Here is an 18866-nt window from a genome sequence, read left to right on the forward strand (position 1 = left end):
AATTATTTTATAGGAAACATTGCATAAACTAATTGGCCTATACTCCGTAACCCTTAGAGCTTCTTTCGTTTTAGGAATTAAAGCAATAAGGGTGCTATTCATCTCGGGCTCCATGCATCCATTCTCTAGGAAATCACATACTGCTTCTACAACACTCTCACCCACAGTGTCCCAATGGTTGTGGTAGAAACCAGCTGAAAAGCCATCTGGACCGGGGGCTTTCTGAGCATTTATACTCTGCACTGCATTCCAAACCTCTTCTTTAGTTGCCTTACGACATAAAGCTTCATTCATAATTGGGTCAACCACTGTAGTTAGTGCATCTAGAAAAGAATAATCATCAACTAAAGGGCCCGCAGTAAACAGCTTAGTAAAATACTTGTGAAAGGCTCCACTGACATCATCCTCGGATTGACATAAACAACCTTCCACATCCACAATCTGATCTATACGTTTCTTCCGCTGCCTCGTCTTCAGACTACTGTGAAAAAATCTGGAATTCTGGTCACCAGCTTTGAGCCAATGTTGTTTACTTCGAGTTTTAAGGGTCTTTTCTTCCTCCTCCCGTATACCGTCCAATTGATGACGCACCATCGACAACTCTTCCTGATTAGCATGGCTTTCAATATTCACGAGACCTTCAAGTTTGCTTAACAGACTTTTCTCCAAGTACTTTTCCTTCCGTTTCTCCTTTATCATCCACTTTTGAATTTGCGGGCCACACTGCTGTAAATTCTTCTGCAAATGCGACAAAGCTGGCTGCATATGTAATCTTACAGTTCTCCGAACCCAGTACTGTCTCACAAACTGATGGCATAGGTCTGAATTTCCCCAATTTGGATCATATCTAAAACTTTTAGTATTGGCACTCTTAACCAAAAGCCTAGAATCCCAACAAACATACATACAACTATGGTCTGAGGTCACCGTAGTAATATGCTCTACTTGGTACCGGGTCCATTTTTCCAACCATCCCAGGGAGGCAACTGCCCTATCCAACCGTTCCTTGATAAAGGACTCAGGGCTCTTCCTCTTGTTACTCCATGTGAATTTATTCCCTTTGAAACCCAAATCCATAAGATTACAATCTGACAATGCATTATTAAAATCATCTATCAAAGCTACACTTGTGCCACAACCACCTTCTTTCTCTCCACCATTTGAAATAGCATTAAAATCCCCAACACATAACCATGGGGCTTGGATAGAGCTTGACAAATGACGCAACAGATCCCATGACTGTTTCCTTTTTGATACTTCAGGATGACCATAAAAAAAGGTTAAACTCCATGGGGAGACACCTTCATTTCCACTAATGACAACATGAATATGTCTTGCTGAAAAGGATTGAACCGAGATATCCATCTCCTCCTTCCATAATAACATCAGACCTCCACTCAAACCAATAGAGTCCACCGCCAAACCGTGTTTAAAATGCAATTTATTCCGATAATATTCAACCTTAGAAGAACGTAATTTTGTCTCAATTAAGAAACAAATACGTGGGGACTTTAGTTTAACCAAATGGCTAAGTTCTCGAATTGTAGATCGGTTCCCAAGCCCTCTACAATTCCAAGCAAGTAGACTCATTGATCCTGGCGGGGCTGTTCAACAGCCTCCGCCGCCATAATTTTTTGTTTCTTATTCCCCATAACTTCCTCCGTCGACTGTCTCTTCCCCTTGCCATTAATATTGACCCCATTAGCATATTCTGTCTCCATATATTGATCAACTACACCCACTTTACGTGCTCTTCTCTTCCAGCTATTTTTCAGACTTTTAGTAACATTGCATGATTGCTTAATAAACATAGTAGTGTCAGTAGTGGTGTCCTTAGACGAAGCTTGAGATACCATCTCACATTTCTTCTTGTCACCACTTGAAATAGGTACCGCAACTCCTCCAAGACTATCCTGCCCCACAGCTCCATTACTACCCGTGGTCTTTTCCACCTCAACCTTTGAGTTGATGGCCCGGTCCACTATAGGTCCATCTTCTGATTGCAAAATTGTAGGAGATTCAGTAATTGGGATAACTGAATCCTGATTTACAGCGCCAGTTTCCCTAGATAAAGGAGGATTTGCAATCCCATAATTATATGATGATAACTCCTCATTAACTTCTTCCTCTTTTTCCGGATCCCGTGATTGACTCCCAATCAAACTGTTACTCTGTGATTTTCCTTCCGTTGGGACTTCTCCACCATCTCGCGATGAACTTCTACGTTGGGAATCACCATCATTCTTATTCGAAAAACGTCGCTGAAAATTTGGTGCTCTCAGCCAACTTCCATATTCCATTTGATCATCTTTCACATGTAATCTGCCAGAGTTTGAGACTGAACATCCACTTTTATCATGTAAAATACGGCCACACTTGAAGCAGAACTTGGGTAGGAATTCATAACGAAATCCCACAGTAATGGATCTATCGGGGAGATCAATCTTCTTTCCCCTTGGAAGGGGACTGGAGAGAGAAATCCTAATCCTAACACGAAGATACGGACCCCATCCTATGCCATCCTTCTGTGTATCAACATCAATGCATGCCCCAATCGAATTACCAATAAGGCGACCCACTTTCTCCGTCATGGCTGCTAAAGGAAGGTTATGGATCTGTACCCAAAATACTTCTGAATCAAAAGGGATCTCCCTCACCGGAATTGCACTCTGCATCTCCTGTAAGACAAATAAGTGACGATCAAATAACCATGGACGACCCTCCAATATCTTCCTCCTATCCATCTCGTTATCAAACACGATTGCAAAAAGATTATCTCCAAGTTCTTTGAAAGTAGGGTGTTGACGAAGCTTCCAGATACTCTTCAGTGTTGTAGACAAAACCTCCCCAGTAATATTCCTCTCATGAAGTAGTCTTCCAAGAATGCTTAATTCAACCTTCTCAGAGGAAGATTCCAGATCTTCTATTGCCAAACTCAGACCTTGCTCCTCCACCCCAGTCAGGGTTAAATTCTTCCACTTGTCTGTAATATCATCCATAAGGTGAAATACAGACTCCCCTTGATGTAAAACAAAAAGATTTTTACTTAACCTCACTCAAGAGAAAAAGAGAGAAACTCTTTCCTTTCGAGAGAGAGAAGACTTTTTCATCTTTTGTGAATTAAGTAAAGAATTTGACATGTTTTAAAAAAACAAGCCAATTTTTTCTTTCGCATCTCAGTAGACAGTAGAGTATTACTTGAGAAACTGCAATGAGACATTATATGTTCATGAACAAAAATTATATCGACTTTTCAAATTCAATCATGCCAAGTACTTCTCCAGTTTCTCCACTTCTTCCAGGCTTCCAATGTAAAGTGGAACACGCTGATGTATCTGTTGATAAAACACAAACAAGTCACTGTGTGTTTCCACAAAAGTTGCTGAACTTAATAATTTACGCAAATGTTTTTACCTCCGTTGGTGTAATGTCAAGTACTCTCTTATGGCCATCTGATCCTTTCCCACCTGCTTGTTCCACTATAAAGCTCATTGGTGCACACTCATACAAGAGCCTCAATTTCCCATTCTTGCTCTTTTTGTCTCTTGGGTACCCATAAATGCCACCATAAAGAAGTGTTCGATGAAAGTCCCCAACCAAGCTACCGATGTATCGAGCAGAGTAGGGCTTACCACTTGGACCTGGGTCTTTAAGATCATCAATGTACTTCTTCAACTTGTCATCCCACAACTGGTAGTTTCCCTCATTGAAGGAGTAAATCTTTCCGGCTTTTGGTATTTGTATCTTCTCTTGAGTTAGAACAAATTCTCCGTACATGGGATCCAAGGTGAATGCAAACACTCCTGTCCCAATTGTGATTACAAATATTATAGAGCTTGAATACATGCAGTAGCCTGCAGCGAGTAGGTTGTCTCCTGGCTGGCACACACTCACCACACACCTCTGCTCTTCTTTGTCAAGCTGCAACATATGGCTTCATTAGATCAATCTGAAAATTATGCCAGGAAATCATATGAAGAAGAAGACATTTATTGGACTTACACTGGCATCGTCACTAATATCGGCAAGGCACTCGTCATTGGGGCTGTAGATACCAAATATTGATCCAGTCGACACTGCGGCATCAATGTTTGATGATCCATCAAGCGGGTCAAATACCACAATATAGTTGCCAGAGTAACTCTCTTCCACTGCAACTGGTACATCCTCCTCTTCTGATGCTATAATTCCTGTCCGTCCACTTGATCTCAAGCAGTTAGAAAACACCTGTAAGTTCAAATCTTTTAGCATTTAAACATCTACTTGCATAATCTGAGTTGAATGGCATGACGATATTTGAAGCCACTAATATTTCATATGCACGTATAGAAAATGATAATCGTCAAAGCTATATTCAGTTCCTTGTGTGTGGTGATTAAAGTGAAAATTGTTGAAGAATCCTTATCCTTCTCTGAATTTAAGCTATTAATTTATGAGGGTCAAAGTTTAATACCATTATTATTTGTACCAAATATACAGATATGTTGCTATCAAGTGTATTTTGGGTTCTCATTCTCTGTAAATCATAGTTGATTAGTTGTGCAGGTTGACTACAAACCTCATTTGAAATGACATCGAGCTTCTTCTGGTCCTCCCCTTGAACATTAACAGCTCCTTGAACTCCAGTCATGTTGGCAATGCTAGCTCTTTGAACCAAAGAAGCAATTTGCTTACACGCCATTGAAATGCTTGAAAGCACAATTGTAAGCTCTGCATCAATCACCCCAGCTTGTTCCTGCTTCAACAACCAATTTGTAAGTGTTTGAATCTCGAACCCACTTTTCTTCTTTGTCTCTGCATCCGCCGCCGCACCCACCGCCATGCACCGGACTCCACCATTGACATATCTCTTCTTACAATTATAACTGCTAGTGGTACTCGAGAGGTATGCTTTTGAGTCAAAGATGCATAATTGGTTAGGAGAGATGCGAGAAATTGAACGATGACTTGAAAAAAGGAGATGTAAAGATGGTGGTGCTGTTGTTGCTGCTGTAACCATCGCTTTGGTTTCTTCTAATTGCTTTCCTCTTTCTGATTTTTTTTTTTTACAGTGATCGCAGTGTATGCAGAGATATATTTTTTTTTTTTTTGTGTCTATGCTATGGAGATGAGTTAGGATTGTGAGGTAGGCAACGAACTTCTGTTATTCCGGGCCCCACTTATCCTTCTTTGCCCGCCTCTTTTGTGATCGTGGTTCGTTGAGGATATTTGCCAATCACAAGTGGACATGGGCTTGAATTTCGTGGGCTCAGTCTGCATTTTAAAAGCCCAATACTACCGTCTTCGGCCTGGTAAATAAATATGGGCCAACTTTGGCATGACTTTGTCCTTGTGGTTCGCTCCAATTACATGATGGATCTGAGCTTGAATCATGAGTAAACAGTTGGGCCAAGATTTGGCCCAACTAAAAGTCCAAGACACTCAAGAAACAAGAATTTTAGGGTAAGAGCACAATCATCTAACAGCTGTTTTCTCTTTTTTTTTTTTTTTTTGGCTAATTGTGGGTGAAGCGGCCAATGCTTGTGGCTCGACAAAAGCCAAAAGCAAAGCCTCTGCGTCTTAACATAGGGCACATCAGTATATTGAACTCAAAAAGAAAGCAAAAAAAACGTTGCCCTTTTATTTTGCCCTCAACAAGGGTATCCGAGGCTGGAATCTTTTGCATCTCGTGCACTGTGTACATAAATTATGTAACCTGACAGTTGGTTGTTCCTTGGAATTGTTGTCTGATGGAGGAAATACTTCAAACATAATCGGATCGTTAAAAACGTTTTATCCTCATTCTGATCTATTACGTAAGTATGTTAGTTTAGGTCATGTTTTCTGATTATATCAGAAATTTCAGCTCACTTGAATTAATAATATTGCCCCTTTTTTGGTTCACTGTTGATAAATCGGACATGCATAGTTTTATTTTTCTGGATCATTGCTAATGGTATTGGAGTTCAGGAAGGTCTTATTGAATGAGAGAAGATACTTGCGCTTTTCTTATAAACCACATTGCTTGGAGAACAATGATGTGGGGTTACAAGTCCAACATAGATTAATCCACTACATAAATTTAGAAACTTTGGAGACATGTAATAAAATTTGGAAAGTTAGGAGGGGGTGATGGTGCATATTCATTTCGTTTTGCCTTTATTGTATTTGGGAAACTCAAATGCCACTAGTCGAGGATGCAGTGGCAACCCTGGAGTGGGGCGACCTAGGCCACCACCTAGGGTCCAAATTATTAGAAAATTTTTAATATTAGTGTAGCTCAAAAATACTAGTCCAAAAATATTAATATTAGCCAAAAGATAATAGTTAAAAAAATACTAATGTTAGCCAAAAATTTTAATATTAGTGTAGCCCAAAATTCCTAAGGCTCCTTTTTTTAGAGTTCGTCTCATGCCTCAACCCAGGTATGCCACTGTGAGGATAATTACTCGAAAGAAACTTCGTTTCTTCACATTTGACCTCTATCCCTCCTTTGAAGTCATCTTGTAACTTTTCTTTCATGTTCGATCATGCCATCTGCAGATTGACACGTGGAAATTTAAGCTCATATAATTTTGTGGATGCGGACAGAGCATATAGGCACAATTTAGTGTAAAAAACATGTTTAAAAATGTTAAAAGACAAATTAATTTGAGAAACCAAAGCTACCCCCACCCCCTATAAGCAAACAAAAATTATAGAAATAATCTAAGACTTTGTCGTAATTGGAATTTTAAAAACAAAAAAACTCCACGCACGTCTGTTGGGAGACGTGAGAGCGAATCGGGTCCATGAACATAGACGAGGCGCTATAAATAGAGGGCATTTTATGTGACAGTTCAAAACAACAACTACATTCGCTCTCCCTCACAAAACAAAACCCAGTTTGCTCTGTTTTGTCCAATTTCATCTTTCCACCACATTTTCAGAAGCTTCGCACATCCATCCATGGATTCATCCAAATTGGCTTTGGTTCTCTTCCTCTCCTCCCTCTTCGTCCATGCAACTCTAGGTACGTTAAAGCTTCAATTTACGGAAACAGTCTGTATTTAAATATGCCTAACTATTCAGGAATTGCCTGGAATTACCTGGAATTGGATTCAACTTTGGATTAATCGTTGAATTTTGCAGGTGAGATTGTTTGTGAGGAATTGCCAACAAATGTTTGTGCATTTTCGATATCGTCTTCGGGGAAGAGGTGTCTCCTGGAGACGGCCGGGAAACATGAGCGGCAGTGCAGGACATCGGAGGTGGTGGTAGAGAGAATGGCCAATTACATAGAGACAGATGAGTGTGTTAATGCTTGTGGTGTTGATAGGAACTCTGTTGGGATTTCTTCCGATTCACTCCTTGAACCTCAATTCACATCCAAGCTCTGCTCCTCTGCTTGCTCCAAGGGATGCCCCAACATTGTTGACCTCTACTTCAATTTGGCTGCTGGAGAAGGTAATAATAATTAATATATTCAATATATGTATCATTAATCATGAACAACACCTTTTTTTTTTATAACCGAGAATTCTCCGGCACAACAACAAGGACACCGGATAACTGGGTCGACTCTAAAATCATCAAGAGCACAACGAATACATACTATAAGAATCACTGCTTTCTTGTCCTGCTTTCACTTTCTGTCTATTTGACATTAAGTATTTGAAGTTCCGGCTAAGATTTATGTTTATTGCAGGTGCATTTTTGCCTGAAATTTGTGAGGCTGCGAGAGATAATCCGCACCGTTCGATGGTTGAGCTGATAAGCACTAGTGGTGTTACTGGGCTAGCAGCAGGTCCAGTGGCTGCCGAGTCGAAAGCAGAGAGCAAATCCGAGGATCCCAGTGATCCATTACCTCCCCCTGAAGCTAGCGCAGAGTCTCCTGATGGCGAAGACACTAATGAAGGCGCAAATCCTCCTGATGGCGAAGACCCTGATAATGAAGCAGAGGGTCCTGGTCCTGATGGCGAACTCCCAGATAATGAAGCAGAGGGTCCTGGTCCTAGTGACAATGACCCTGATAAAGACGAAGGGGGTGCTGATGATGACGAAGGTGATGGTCCTGGTGATGGTATATAAATTTTAACATGCAGATATGAGAAAAATAATCAGAATATATATATATATATATATATACATAGAGAGAATGTTGGAGTGTGAGGGAATTGGAATACGTGGTTGAGTCTGCTTGTTGAAAAGTTATAGATGCAATTGAGGGTGGGAGATGTGTAGCTAGCTCATCCATCTTTGCCTGGTTTTGTGAGAGCCATGAATAACTGTGTTCTTTCGAGTTTTTGTCTCGTTTGTGTGTGTTTTCATCTAATACAACAATAAAAGACTGTTATTCTTCTCTTGTTTATTTGAACACTCTGTTTTGGATGTTAGAATCATCAATTTGATTTAGCTCTCTCATCAGTTAGAATACCCTATAAGGCTTTTATTTGCCTAGCTCCATTAATGTTCTACTATAAATTACTCAAAACCCACCTCCATCTACTTTGAATCTTATTTGAATCGATCATCAGAAGAAGAATTACGCCAAAAATTATGATACATTCTGGGAAAATCAAACTTCCATCAAAAGAGAAGCAAATGTGTAAAGAAATGTTTGGTCTAGCTGATGCTGGTGTTGGACAGTTGGTGTCGTCAAATGGAGGTCGGAGGTTTATTAGTGAAACGAAAATGACATGTAACCCGCTACATCAGTTTAGTAGTCTATGGCAGTCCAACAGATGTATTCCATTGATTAATCAATGGGATAACTTTATTTCACTCTTTTATCTCATAATTCATTATCCAAAATTCATTGTTTTAATATAGATTCCATTGTTTTTTAAAACACAATCTAGAATTCATTGTTTTAGTTCTAAATCCATTATTTTTTAAATTCCATTGAAAAAAACAATGGAATTAGGATCCACCAGATAAAACTCATTGACAATAGATCTTGTTAGGAAGAGTTTTATGTGCGGATTCTGAATATGTAATTTTTTTTTAAAAAAATCTAACATATATTTTGAGAGTTAAAAATGTTTTAAAATTTCGTTTAAGAGACTTAAACTCACATGAACTACCACAATATAGGCTACCTAACACTACTGTGAGTGAAATCAGCCTTGTAGATTTTACTTACATCGAAATAAAATGCTTTTATCATAGATATTTTTGTTGGGCCACAAATGATGCGTTGTTCAAACTTTGTAGCCAATTCTTGCCCAAATGGGCCGGAGCACGTCACATTGGTTGTGCAAAGTAGGAGGCCCAATCCAATAGTGAATAATAGATGCTGGTCCACCTGACTTGGCACTGGAACAAAGGAAGGCTCGTTTTTAAGCCCAGTAAGACTGCTTGGAAACATATGGGCCTTTACCACGAGACTCTTCGAAGTATCCGAAACATCGTATTCGTAAGACGACAACTCCTCTCGTGGTCGCGTTCACACTTTTCACCAACTTATGATACGACGTCGTACTGATGTGATAAAAGTGATTTATTAAAAACATGGAGAATGACGGTTTCACCCTCATGAACGGTTATAGTTGGGCGAGGAAACTTCAGATTCACTGCAGCTATCACCTGCTCTCTGCTTTGTCTATTGAGACTTGAGAGTAGGACTTTGTATTTACAATATCAACTTGCGCCAATATTCTATTCAAAACCATTAGCAGGATCACAAGTTAAATCTTGAACAAACAAACAAACAACATATATATATATATATATATATATATATATATATATTCATTCCCAAGTCCCAAATATGAATCCTTGAAATGGTAAAGAGCTGACAACTCGTTTCCAGCCTGGATAAGGTTATTGTATTGAAGACTTGAAGTGATGATCCACGTCTGGATAAATTGATCAGGATTTGTATTGAAGTGAAGATACATTGATTGTTTCCCGCAAGCAACCAGTTTTGACTATGATCACATACGAATATGCGATGATGAATTGATGACAATAATCCAACTTCACGCATGTGTGTGTGTGTGTGTCTATATATATATATATATATATATATATATATATAATGATTTCCTCCTATATATACCAATGTAGAAGAATGTAGATACATTAATTGACTTTACTAAACAATTCAACCTTTTTTTTAATAGTACGACGTGTGTTCACGGACAACACTCGCTTATAATTAATAATGGGGAAAGTAAATTCTCACAGACCCTCTTTGAATGGGTCAAATCAAAAAAAGTCAAAAGACAAAAAAGAAAGAGAGCAGCCTCTCCAATCAATTGAGGCTGAAAGAGAGCTACTGTAGGAATATTTACAGCAAATTATAGCCACAAGTCATGTAATTTTTTTTAAAATTTATATTCGTATTATCATCTATTTTATTAATCTAACTATATATTAATTATTTTTTTGTCTAAAACAAAAATTAAATTGAATTTGTTAAAGATACAACTATTTTGAATCGCTGAATATAAACTCAAAACATATTATGTCTTTTTCATAATGAAATTAATTTTTGTTTTAGACAACAAAATAAAATAAATAAATACATCGTTCGAGTTAATAGAAAATAGCTATTGAGCTTTATCCACAATTATTTTTTTTATTCCGCTAACAATACTAAATGTTAATTCAAAGGAAATAACATTGAATTGTTTTATGGTAATTCTAATTAAATTGATCAACACTGAGGCCGATCAAGTGGTGGAGGAGCCAACATATCTGACGGAGTGGGCCCATTCTCAACCAAGAAAGCCGTCTCCATGCCCCACGACACGTGTACGTCCATGTGGCAATGCATCAACCATACACCTGGCTTGTTGGCCGTGAATCTAATGGCGATCCAACCTCCTTTTGGTACAAAGAGTGTGTTGCGTAACGGTGGATTAACAAGATTGAATTTTTGACGGTCACTTACGGGGTCATAATTTCCAAAATCTTGAGCCAAAATATGAAAGCTGAAACCGTGAAGGTGCATGGGGTGGTTCGCTCCTTTGGAAAGCAAGGCCGTGTCTTGGAAAACAATCTCGACCGTCGAATTGAACTTCAATCTCTTCACGCTCGTTGATTTTTTTGTAGCTATAAGCGATCGATTTAAGCTGATGCTGCCGCTTATGTAATCAAACTGTACGGGAGGATTATCAGGGAAATCAACGGTGTAGATTCCACTCACATTGTAATAAAATGCTTCCAATAAAGATAATTTGGTGGGAGCCTCGAACGACACGTTGTTCATGCTCGCCGCCATTCTCTGCCCGAACGGACCACTACACGTGGCATTTAAATCACACGGTACTATCCCCAATCCAACGGTGATAAACATATGTTCATCCACCAAACGCGGAACGGGGAGAAAATGAGGTCCACCAACAAGGGAAGACAGACTGCTTTGAAACTTGAAGACCGTTGATGTGTCGTTGTGGAAAGGTAAAACGGGATCTACCGGAGTCATTGATGAGCTGGCACCATCGTAGACGATCAGGCCTCTAGTGAACGTGTCTTCACCAGGTTCTCCGACAAGATCGTAATGGGTGGCTGCCATGTAATAAGACCCCAGTGGCTGGTTAGCGGTGAGGAGGACGTCGGTGGTCTGGCCGAGGGCAATCATGATAACGTCGGTGACATAAGGTTTTGTGTATGAGCCGTCAATGCCGACAACTGTCATGCTGTGATTGGCTATCTTGAAGAACATATTGTTGTTGATTCCAGCATTGAGTATGCGTAGGAGATAGGTTTTTCCTTTCTTCACATTGAACCTGAACATTTCTGATAAAGAAAAAACTAACGTAATTAAAATGCAAACCAAAAAAATACAAATTAAAAATCACATAATAATTAATTTCACTCACGATTTTGAGAGCAATCATAGAGATCTCCGGGTAATCCATTGATGAAGAAAGCATCATTAGCTTGAGGGGTACCACCGGAATTTACTGTTGTTTGTTCGACATCAAGGACACTCGCATTCCACCACTCTCCTGTGGAATCATTTCATTAAGAGTTCAGCAGTCGTCCGGATACCGATATTTTTTTTATCCCAACTATCTCAAATGGTGAGATGAACATAAACGATTTCATATGAATCATATAAGACATGTGAGACCCACGATTTCACATGGATCATATACGTCCATCTCAACATTTGGGTAGTTTGGATAAAAAACATTAGTCCTAGCATTGTTTCTTGGAGTCGGTTACATGAGTCAATATGAGAAAATAATGATATGAAATCACATACCTAGGATGATGGGAACTTCGCGGAAGGGTCTGGGGTATGGAGTTGAATGGCCTAATCTGGGTTTGATAACGATTAGGCCAAAAACGGTATTACGGAACCATGCGTTGTGAGCATGCCAGAAGAGAGTTCCTTCGTGCTTGGTGATGCTGAAATTGTAGGTATAGTTATATCCAGGTCGTATGGGACATTGAGTAATCATACTAGGTCCATCTGCCCATGGATTCAGACCAGACACTCCATGCCTGCGTAAACAGATCCTTCATATCAACAACAGATATATCCACTGTGAGCGCTCTCTCTCTCTCTCTCTCTCTATACATATATATATAATATATATATATATATATATATATGATAATTTATAATTTCATAGAAATTACCAATGAATGGTGATGTTATAAGGTGATTGATTGATAACGTTGACGATAAGATTGTCTCCCTCTCGAACGGTTATAGTTGGGCCAGGGAACTGTCCATTTACTGTAGTTATAACTTGATCACTGCAGAGTCTGTTTACTTTTAGATTTTGCACCTGAAAAACAAAATGATCAGATTGTTAGACGATTGCTGCAAAGAAATGAAAGGAGGGACGAGACAAATGAAGGTGGGAGTGAAATTACGGTGAAAGAGTGTCGGACGATTGCAGCAGAAGCAAAACTTGCAGAATTAGCTAGAACCGCCAACAAAGCGCAGGCCAGCCATGGCAGAAGAGCATAATAGCTTGACATATTCAAATCTTGGAAGATAGCGAGTGCTGGTTCTTTTGAACAGAAACTCCTCTACTTATACTAGGAAAGGTAGGAAAGGACAAGACTGGGTCTTTCGAGTTGGGAGGAGAATTGGTTGCAGGTACAATTTAGATATTTTCTGGGGTCTAGATTTTTATACACGAGTTTCGAACTATAATTAAATATTTTTTAATTATATTAAATAATTAATTGTAGTTCTTTCATTACGAGCAAAGGGAATGCCATATTGCCATGTACGTAAAAAGATAAACAGGATCCAAAATCACTTGCTTGTCCATTGAAGTTTGAATATTGGAACCATTTTCTATTAAATACGTCGAAAATTCGAATGCGAGCTGAGAAATTTCCCACCGATTGAGACATTTGACTATATCTAAGCAGCTGCACAGAAGTGGGATATTCATCATCAATCACTATAATCTATAGTGGACATTATCAATGCAACCACCAAAAACAAAATATTTATAAATAAAAAATTAGATATGTTTGAACAAGTGTTTTTCTTTGAAAGTTGACTATAGTAATGTGTCAAAATCAAATGACACTTCACTACAATCTACAGCAATACTCAAAGATTCAGAAGATCCAGCCATGTGTGTACATATATATATATATATATATGAAGAAATCTCATATAGGGATTTAAAGTAAAGGGTGTAAAATAAGATTCACTTTTTAATGGTGTGGATGAATGAGATGATAAGTATATATATATACATATACATACACACGTGTGTGTAGTTGAACAAGGTGGATCTGGGTAATCTAGGATAGATATGATATATGTTCATGATATCATCGATACATTTCAAAGCTATTCAGCCGCCTGCGTCATCAAAATAAGTATATCTCTCTCTTTAATATGTTTTCATTACCGTGTTTGCAACAGGTTTTAAATAGAACCTGCACATATATTATATACACATCACCCACCTACGTATGTTACGCCATCAGACAATCCAAAGTCCAAACAAATAAATTACGATTCTCAATATGAAAAAGGTTTAATTGTGTATAGGACGCAAACCAAGTTGTCATTCGAATATTTCTGAGTTCTGACTATGACCCAACTACAATATCAAAGATAAGAAGGCAACCTATTCAAAATCTGGTGTTGCTTTGTTTATACTACTGCAACTTGAGGCTTGAAACCGTCTCTGAGTCCCTCCATTACGTTCCTCACTAAAAAAAGGCCTAGTCAAGGGAAAAGAAAGGATCAGAACCATTACCAACACTACTATTCACATAATCAACCTGTTTGGTACTCGTAATACATATGCAAAGATCAGTCAAGGTAGTTACGTTGGAATTGATCAACTAAGATTATAGAATCATCAATGTCAATAATCACAAGTTGCTTCATATCATATCTCAAGTTACTTGACATTCAAAGTACATATGACAAGCTATGACGGACAGTATCGTCAATCAAAGCAATTGGCATTTTTCAAATTAAGAGTTCCCCCATAATTGGGCATTCATAAGTTAATTTATCATCATCCGAGCTTAAATCAATGGGAATCTATTACGTGTATTCGTTTCCGCCGTTCATTCCCATCTAATATCATTCTTTTATTTTCATCAATACTTATTGAATTTATATATATCTTTCCTTACTACTTCAAACAACGTGCTGTTTATTAACACTGAACAAGTCTAATTGACAAAATTGAGTTTGGTCGCAAGCCAATCTTGCTCCTATTCAAATCTGACTTTTTTTTAAATAAGCATAAGCATTTTGTTTCAAGCGTGTAAATTTGTGTTACTGACCAACAAAAGTCTTCACCACCTCATTCACAAATCATATTGTGTCGCTAACTCTATTTTAAACGTAGTACAGTAACATTTTTACCTTTTCAATTGACATTGAGGAAGATCAAGAGGTGGCGGAGATAGCCTTGTCAATGGAGTGGGTCCATTCTCAACCACGAAGGCTGTGGCCATGCCCCAAGACATGTGCACCTCCACATGGCAATGTAGCAACCATACACCTGTACAATTTAGTATTGGAGATTAAAGAACATCAGCGCATGATACGAGCTATACTAAAGATTTAACAAATGTACTTGTATTGAGTTTCTATGTGCTAAGTTAAAATTGTAATCGAACAATAGACTACAAAAAATCTTCTTATTATTTTGGTATTGTGGCCATGAAATTATGACAATTTGTACTGAGTATAAATCCGAGGAAAAAGTTATATGCATATGAATTTACCTGGATTGTTAGCTGTGAATCTGATGGCCATCCAACCTCCTTTAGGTATAAAGGCAGTGTTGCGGAAGGGTGGATTAAAAAAATTGAACTTTTGACGATCCCTTACGGGATCATAATTTCCAAGACCTTGAGCCAACAAATGAAAGCTGTAGCCATGGAGATGAATCGGGTGGTTGGACTCCCTGAAAAGCAAGGCTGTGTCTTGGAAAACAATCTCCACAGTCGAATTGAACTTCAATTTCTTCAGGCTAGTTGATATTTTTGTAGATATCAGTGAACGATTCAAGCCGATGCTGGTGTTAATGTAGTCAAACTCAATTGGAGGCCTATCAGGGAAATCAGTGGTGTAGATTCCACTAACATTGTAATAAAATGCTTCCAACATAGATAATCTGGTAGGGAGCTCAAATGATACATTGTTCAAGCTTGATGCCAATTTCTGCCCAAATGGACCATTGCAAATGTCATTTACGGGACATGGTGTGAGTCCCATAGCAACGGTGATCAACATGTGCTCGTTCACCTGATGAGGCACCGGGATAAAATGGGGTCCACCGACAAGGGAAGTAAGAATGCACTGAAATTTGTGTGCCATAGATGTGTCATTTGTCATTGTTGAAAGGTAGAACAGGCATTATGGGAGCCTTTGGTGTTTCTAATCCATCATACACGATGACACCTCTGGTGATTTTGTTTTCACCAGGTTCTCCGGCGATGTCATAGTAGGTAGCTGCCATGTAATAGGACCCCACAGGCTGGTTGGCAGTGAAGAGGATATCAGTGGTCTGACCAGGAGTAATAAAGATGAAGTCGATTGCATAAGGTGTAGTGTAAGAGCTGTCAATGCCAACAACTGTCATAGAGTGATTGGCTATCTTGAAAAATAGCATGTGATCGAGTCCAGTATTGACTATGCGTAAGAGATACGTTTTTCCTTGCCTGACGTTTAGCTTAAACATTTCTGATAAGAAAAAAGGTATGTCAGACAGACAAATCAAATAAAAATGCAAACACAAGTAGAAATAGAAGGGAAAAAAAATTATGCATGAATCTTTTGATGTGACTTACGTTTTTTGGAGCAATGGTAGAGATCTCCTGGCAATCCATTGATTAAAAAGGCATCATTAGCTCTAAGGGTACCACCAGACATCAGTGTTTCATCTTTGACAGAAATGATACTCATATTCCACCACTCTCCTGCATGCATAATTCAGTTGTCATCACCCATAATGCAGTGAACACCGTAATTGAGACTATAAAATCACCCATAATGCAGTGAACACAGTAATTGAGACTATAACTTTAAAAAAAAAAAAAAACACTTATATGGCAAAGAGAAGGCACCTAACAAAATGGGAACTTCACGGTAGGGTTTAGGGAATGGGTACGTGTGGCCAGCTCTGGGACGGATGATAATTGCCCCAAAAACTGTGGCACGAAGCCACTCCTCATGAGCATGCCAAAAGAGTGTTCCCTCCTGCTTAGTGATGTTAAATTTATAGGTATAACTATGTCCCGTTCGAATGGGACACTGAGTTATCATATCAGGTCCATCTGCCCATGCACTCAACCCAGAAACGCCATGCCTACATAAAACAAATTCCAGGCCATCATTAAATTTATTGATGAAAGCATATGAAATAATATATATTCCTTAATTTATGGAGATGTCAGCTAATGATGTGTATATGTAAGAGAATGAACAGACGGTGCAGTCAATATATTCCTCCATGTTCTTATTAACAATTTTTTTTTAAAAAAAATAAGCGATTGAAATTCTATTTAATCATAAGACAACATACAAAGACTGGTTAAAATCACTTGCAACCTAACTGAACAACCAGACAACCATACAAGCCAACAAGGACGACTCAAGCCAACTTCCATACACTACAGGCTAACAGACAAATTTAAAACAATACCAGTCATTTTGGTTAATTAAAGAGCACAAGAAAATTTGGCATTTAGCCATTTAGGTACCAAATGTAACAGCATCAATCTGCAACAAACGGCACTGGTTGCTTAACAGAGAGGACAGAAGAAAGTAGCCGATCACAAACAATAGACATTATAATCTAGGTCAACTGGTTTAATTATCAAAAAGAAAATGCATAGAACTTTACCAATGCATGGAAATGATATAGGGAGATTCATTGAAAACGTGCACAACAATTGTATCTCCCTCTCGAACAGTTATTGTTGGGCCAGGGAACTCTCCATTCACTGCAGTTATCACTTGCTCTTTGCCCAGTATCGAGACAGTCAGATTTTGCACCTGAAAGCAAAAAACAAGAATATGATCAACAGTTGTTACAATATTCTGCTCATAGTATTATGAGTAAAATAAATGAACACATTAATGTTAACTAAAATTATTTCTAATACCAATAGGTATAGCCAAATTCACCTCCTAGAAATTCAAATAACACTTCAACGATCACAACACTGAAAAAGTCGACTAAAAATTAAACAATAAGAGAAATCAAAAGAAAAGAAAGTAGTGAAACATGCATGACATTACATGAAAAAAGTGTTCCACGATCGCAGCAGAAGCCAAACTTGCATAAGCAAGAAGAGCTAAGACATGTGCCAGTAAAGACACGAGTGCATAGCTTGCCATATTCAAGTCTTGAAGAGAGCAGGCTTTGAAGATACACAAAGAAGGGAATATAAAAATGAAACTTTATCAGGATAAAACACAAGACTGATTCAAGTAAGTTGTGTGAATGTGAGGACAAGAAGTTTAAATGACACAATTGGTACATTTGAAAGCTAATAAATTGGTTACCTTGAAGAGTAAAAACTAACAAAACCCTATGTAAATCTCAGTGAATTCCATCTCTCTGAGAGAGTAGATGGTGCCACTATAAAGTATGATCACAATTGCTAGTTAGAAGTTAGAACCTCGCCGATAATTCACAATAAATTAGCAAAATATACTTTAAAAAATAGCTACAAGCATGATATAGCAATTAACTAAAATGATCAAGAAACCAATACGAAGAAAAAGTAAATTGATTTCATAAAAGTAGCCGCTGGCAATGCTATTAAGTATCGCAGATTCTCAACCACAGAACGAAATAACACAAAATAGCTGACCTGACATTGAATGGGCGAGACAATGAGCACCAGAGAACAAAAGTTGAGACCGAAATCGCTGTCACCTCCAGTGGGCATGCTCCACCATTTCTCAAATCCCTAAAATCCCAAAACTGCCCGATTGGGATCCCCAAATCGAGAATTGGCGCTTCGGCGAGTATCGTATTCGCTCGCATTACTAACACGAACCGAGTTGGGCTCACTTAACGTTTTATGAGATTTTGGGCTTTAGTAATTGGGCCAACACTATATGTCCAGTACTGGTAATGAAATTTGTAGCCAAACGGTCCACATGAGAGGGATTATTTAAACCCGACCCGAAAGTTTAATCGGGTGATTATCCACTATGAAATTTTTTTTAGGCTAAATGGTCGTATATTCACGGTGGCACTCGCACGTTAATTATGCTTCAGTGCTTCAAAGTCCTGAACTGGAAACTAACAAATATATTCAAATTAAAATTCCACAATTTCCAAAGTCAATGGAAACAAAGGGAACAAGTCAATGATGAATTGTTCACCACAAAGGGAACTAGTCAATGATAAATTGTCCACCACAGCATACATATATATCTCTAGCTGCTTATCAATATATATATATATATATCTCTTTAGCTATGACAA

The 18866-nt window shown here is 38.4% G+C and overlaps 3 protein-coding genes and 1 pseudogene across 3 annotated transcripts; 1 reads left to right on the forward strand and 3 right to left on the reverse strand.

Annotated features, from left to right (window-relative positions):
- Positions 1-3141: 3141 nt before the first annotated feature.
- On the reverse strand, positions 3142-5079 carry LOC119988575 (fructose-1,6-bisphosphatase, chloroplastic). Its single transcript, XM_038833661.1, has 4 exons — positions 4559-5079; positions 4003-4227; positions 3415-3921; positions 3142-3335 (listed from the first exon to the last, which is right to left on the reverse strand). The coding sequence occupies exons 1-4, from the start codon at positions 4997-4999 to the stop codon at positions 3264-3266; spliced, it is 1245 nt and encodes a 414-aa protein (XP_038689589.1). The 5' UTR covers positions 5000-5079; the 3' UTR covers positions 3142-3263.
- A 1764-nt stretch (positions 5080-6843) lies between these two features.
- On the forward strand, positions 6844-8319 carry LOC119984483. Its single transcript, XM_038828470.1, has 3 exons — positions 6844-6991; positions 7111-7425; positions 7667-8319. The coding sequence occupies exons 1-3, from the start codon at positions 6928-6930 to the stop codon at positions 8047-8049; spliced, it is 762 nt and encodes a 253-aa protein (XP_038684398.1). The 5' UTR covers positions 6844-6927; the 3' UTR covers positions 8050-8319.
- Positions 8320-10523: 2204 nt separating this feature from the next.
- LOC119989800 (laccase-7-like) lies at positions 10524-13004 on the reverse strand. The gene is made up of 5 exons (XM_038835505.1): positions 12799-13004; positions 12559-12710; positions 12179-12420; positions 11790-11918; positions 10524-11706 (listed from the first exon to the last, which is right to left on the reverse strand). The coding sequence occupies exons 1-5, from the start codon at positions 12904-12906 to the stop codon at positions 10622-10624; spliced, it is 1716 nt and encodes a 571-aa protein (XP_038691433.1). The 5' UTR covers positions 12907-13004; the 3' UTR covers positions 10524-10621.
- Positions 13005-13817: 813 nt separating this feature from the next.
- On the reverse strand, positions 13818-18041 carry LOC119986508 (annotated as a pseudogene).
- Between the last annotated feature and the right edge of the window lie 825 nt (positions 18042-18866).

This window comes from Tripterygium wilfordii, chromosome 3 (assembly GCF_013401445.1).
Source record: "Tripterygium wilfordii isolate XIE 37 chromosome 3, ASM1340144v1, whole genome shotgun sequence".
Lineage (NCBI taxonomy): Eukaryota > Viridiplantae > Streptophyta > Magnoliopsida > Celastrales > Celastraceae > Tripterygium > Tripterygium wilfordii.

What these genes read in the sequence shown, in the direction of transcription:
- LOC119988575 (XM_038833661.1), bottom strand. Translation starts at nt 4,999, where the DNA reads ATGGTTACAGCAGCAACAACAGCACCACCATCTTTACATCTCCTTTTT. An exon ending in ATATTAGTGACGATGCCAGT is followed by an intron (nt 3,922 to 4,002) that starts GTAAGTCCAATA and finishes CATATGTTGCAG; the next exon opens with CTTGACAAAGAAGAGCAGAG. An exon ending in TTGACATTACACCAACGGAG is followed by an intron (nt 3,336 to 3,414) that starts GTAAAAACATTT and finishes TTTTATCAACAG; the next exon opens with ATACATCAGCGTGTTCCACT.
- LOC119984483 (XM_038828470.1), top strand. Translation starts at nt 6,928, where the DNA reads ATGGATTCATCCAAATTGGCTTTGGTTCTCTTCCTCTCCTCCCTCTTC. An exon ending in CTTCGTCCATGCAACTCTAG is followed by an intron (nt 6,992 to 7,110) that starts GTACGTTAAAGC and finishes TGAATTTTGCAG; the next exon opens with GTGAGATTGTTTGTGAGGAA. An exon ending in CAATTTGGCTGCTGGAGAAG is followed by an intron (nt 7,426 to 7,666) that starts GTAATAATAATT and finishes TGTTTATTGCAG; the next exon opens with GTGCATTTTTGCCTGAAATT.
- LOC119989800 (XM_038835505.1), bottom strand. Translation starts at nt 12,906, where the DNA reads ATGTCAAGCTATTATGCTCTTCTGCCATGGCTGGCCTGCGCTTTGTTG. An exon ending in TATAACATCACCATTCATTG is followed by an intron (nt 12,421 to 12,558) that starts GTAATTTCTATG and finishes CTGTTTACGCAG; the next exon opens with GCATGGAGTGTCTGGTCTGA. An exon ending in CTATGATTGCTCTCAAAATC is followed by an intron (nt 11,707 to 11,789) that starts GTGAGTGAAATT and finishes TTTCTTTATCAG; the next exon opens with AAATGTTCAGGTTCAATGTG.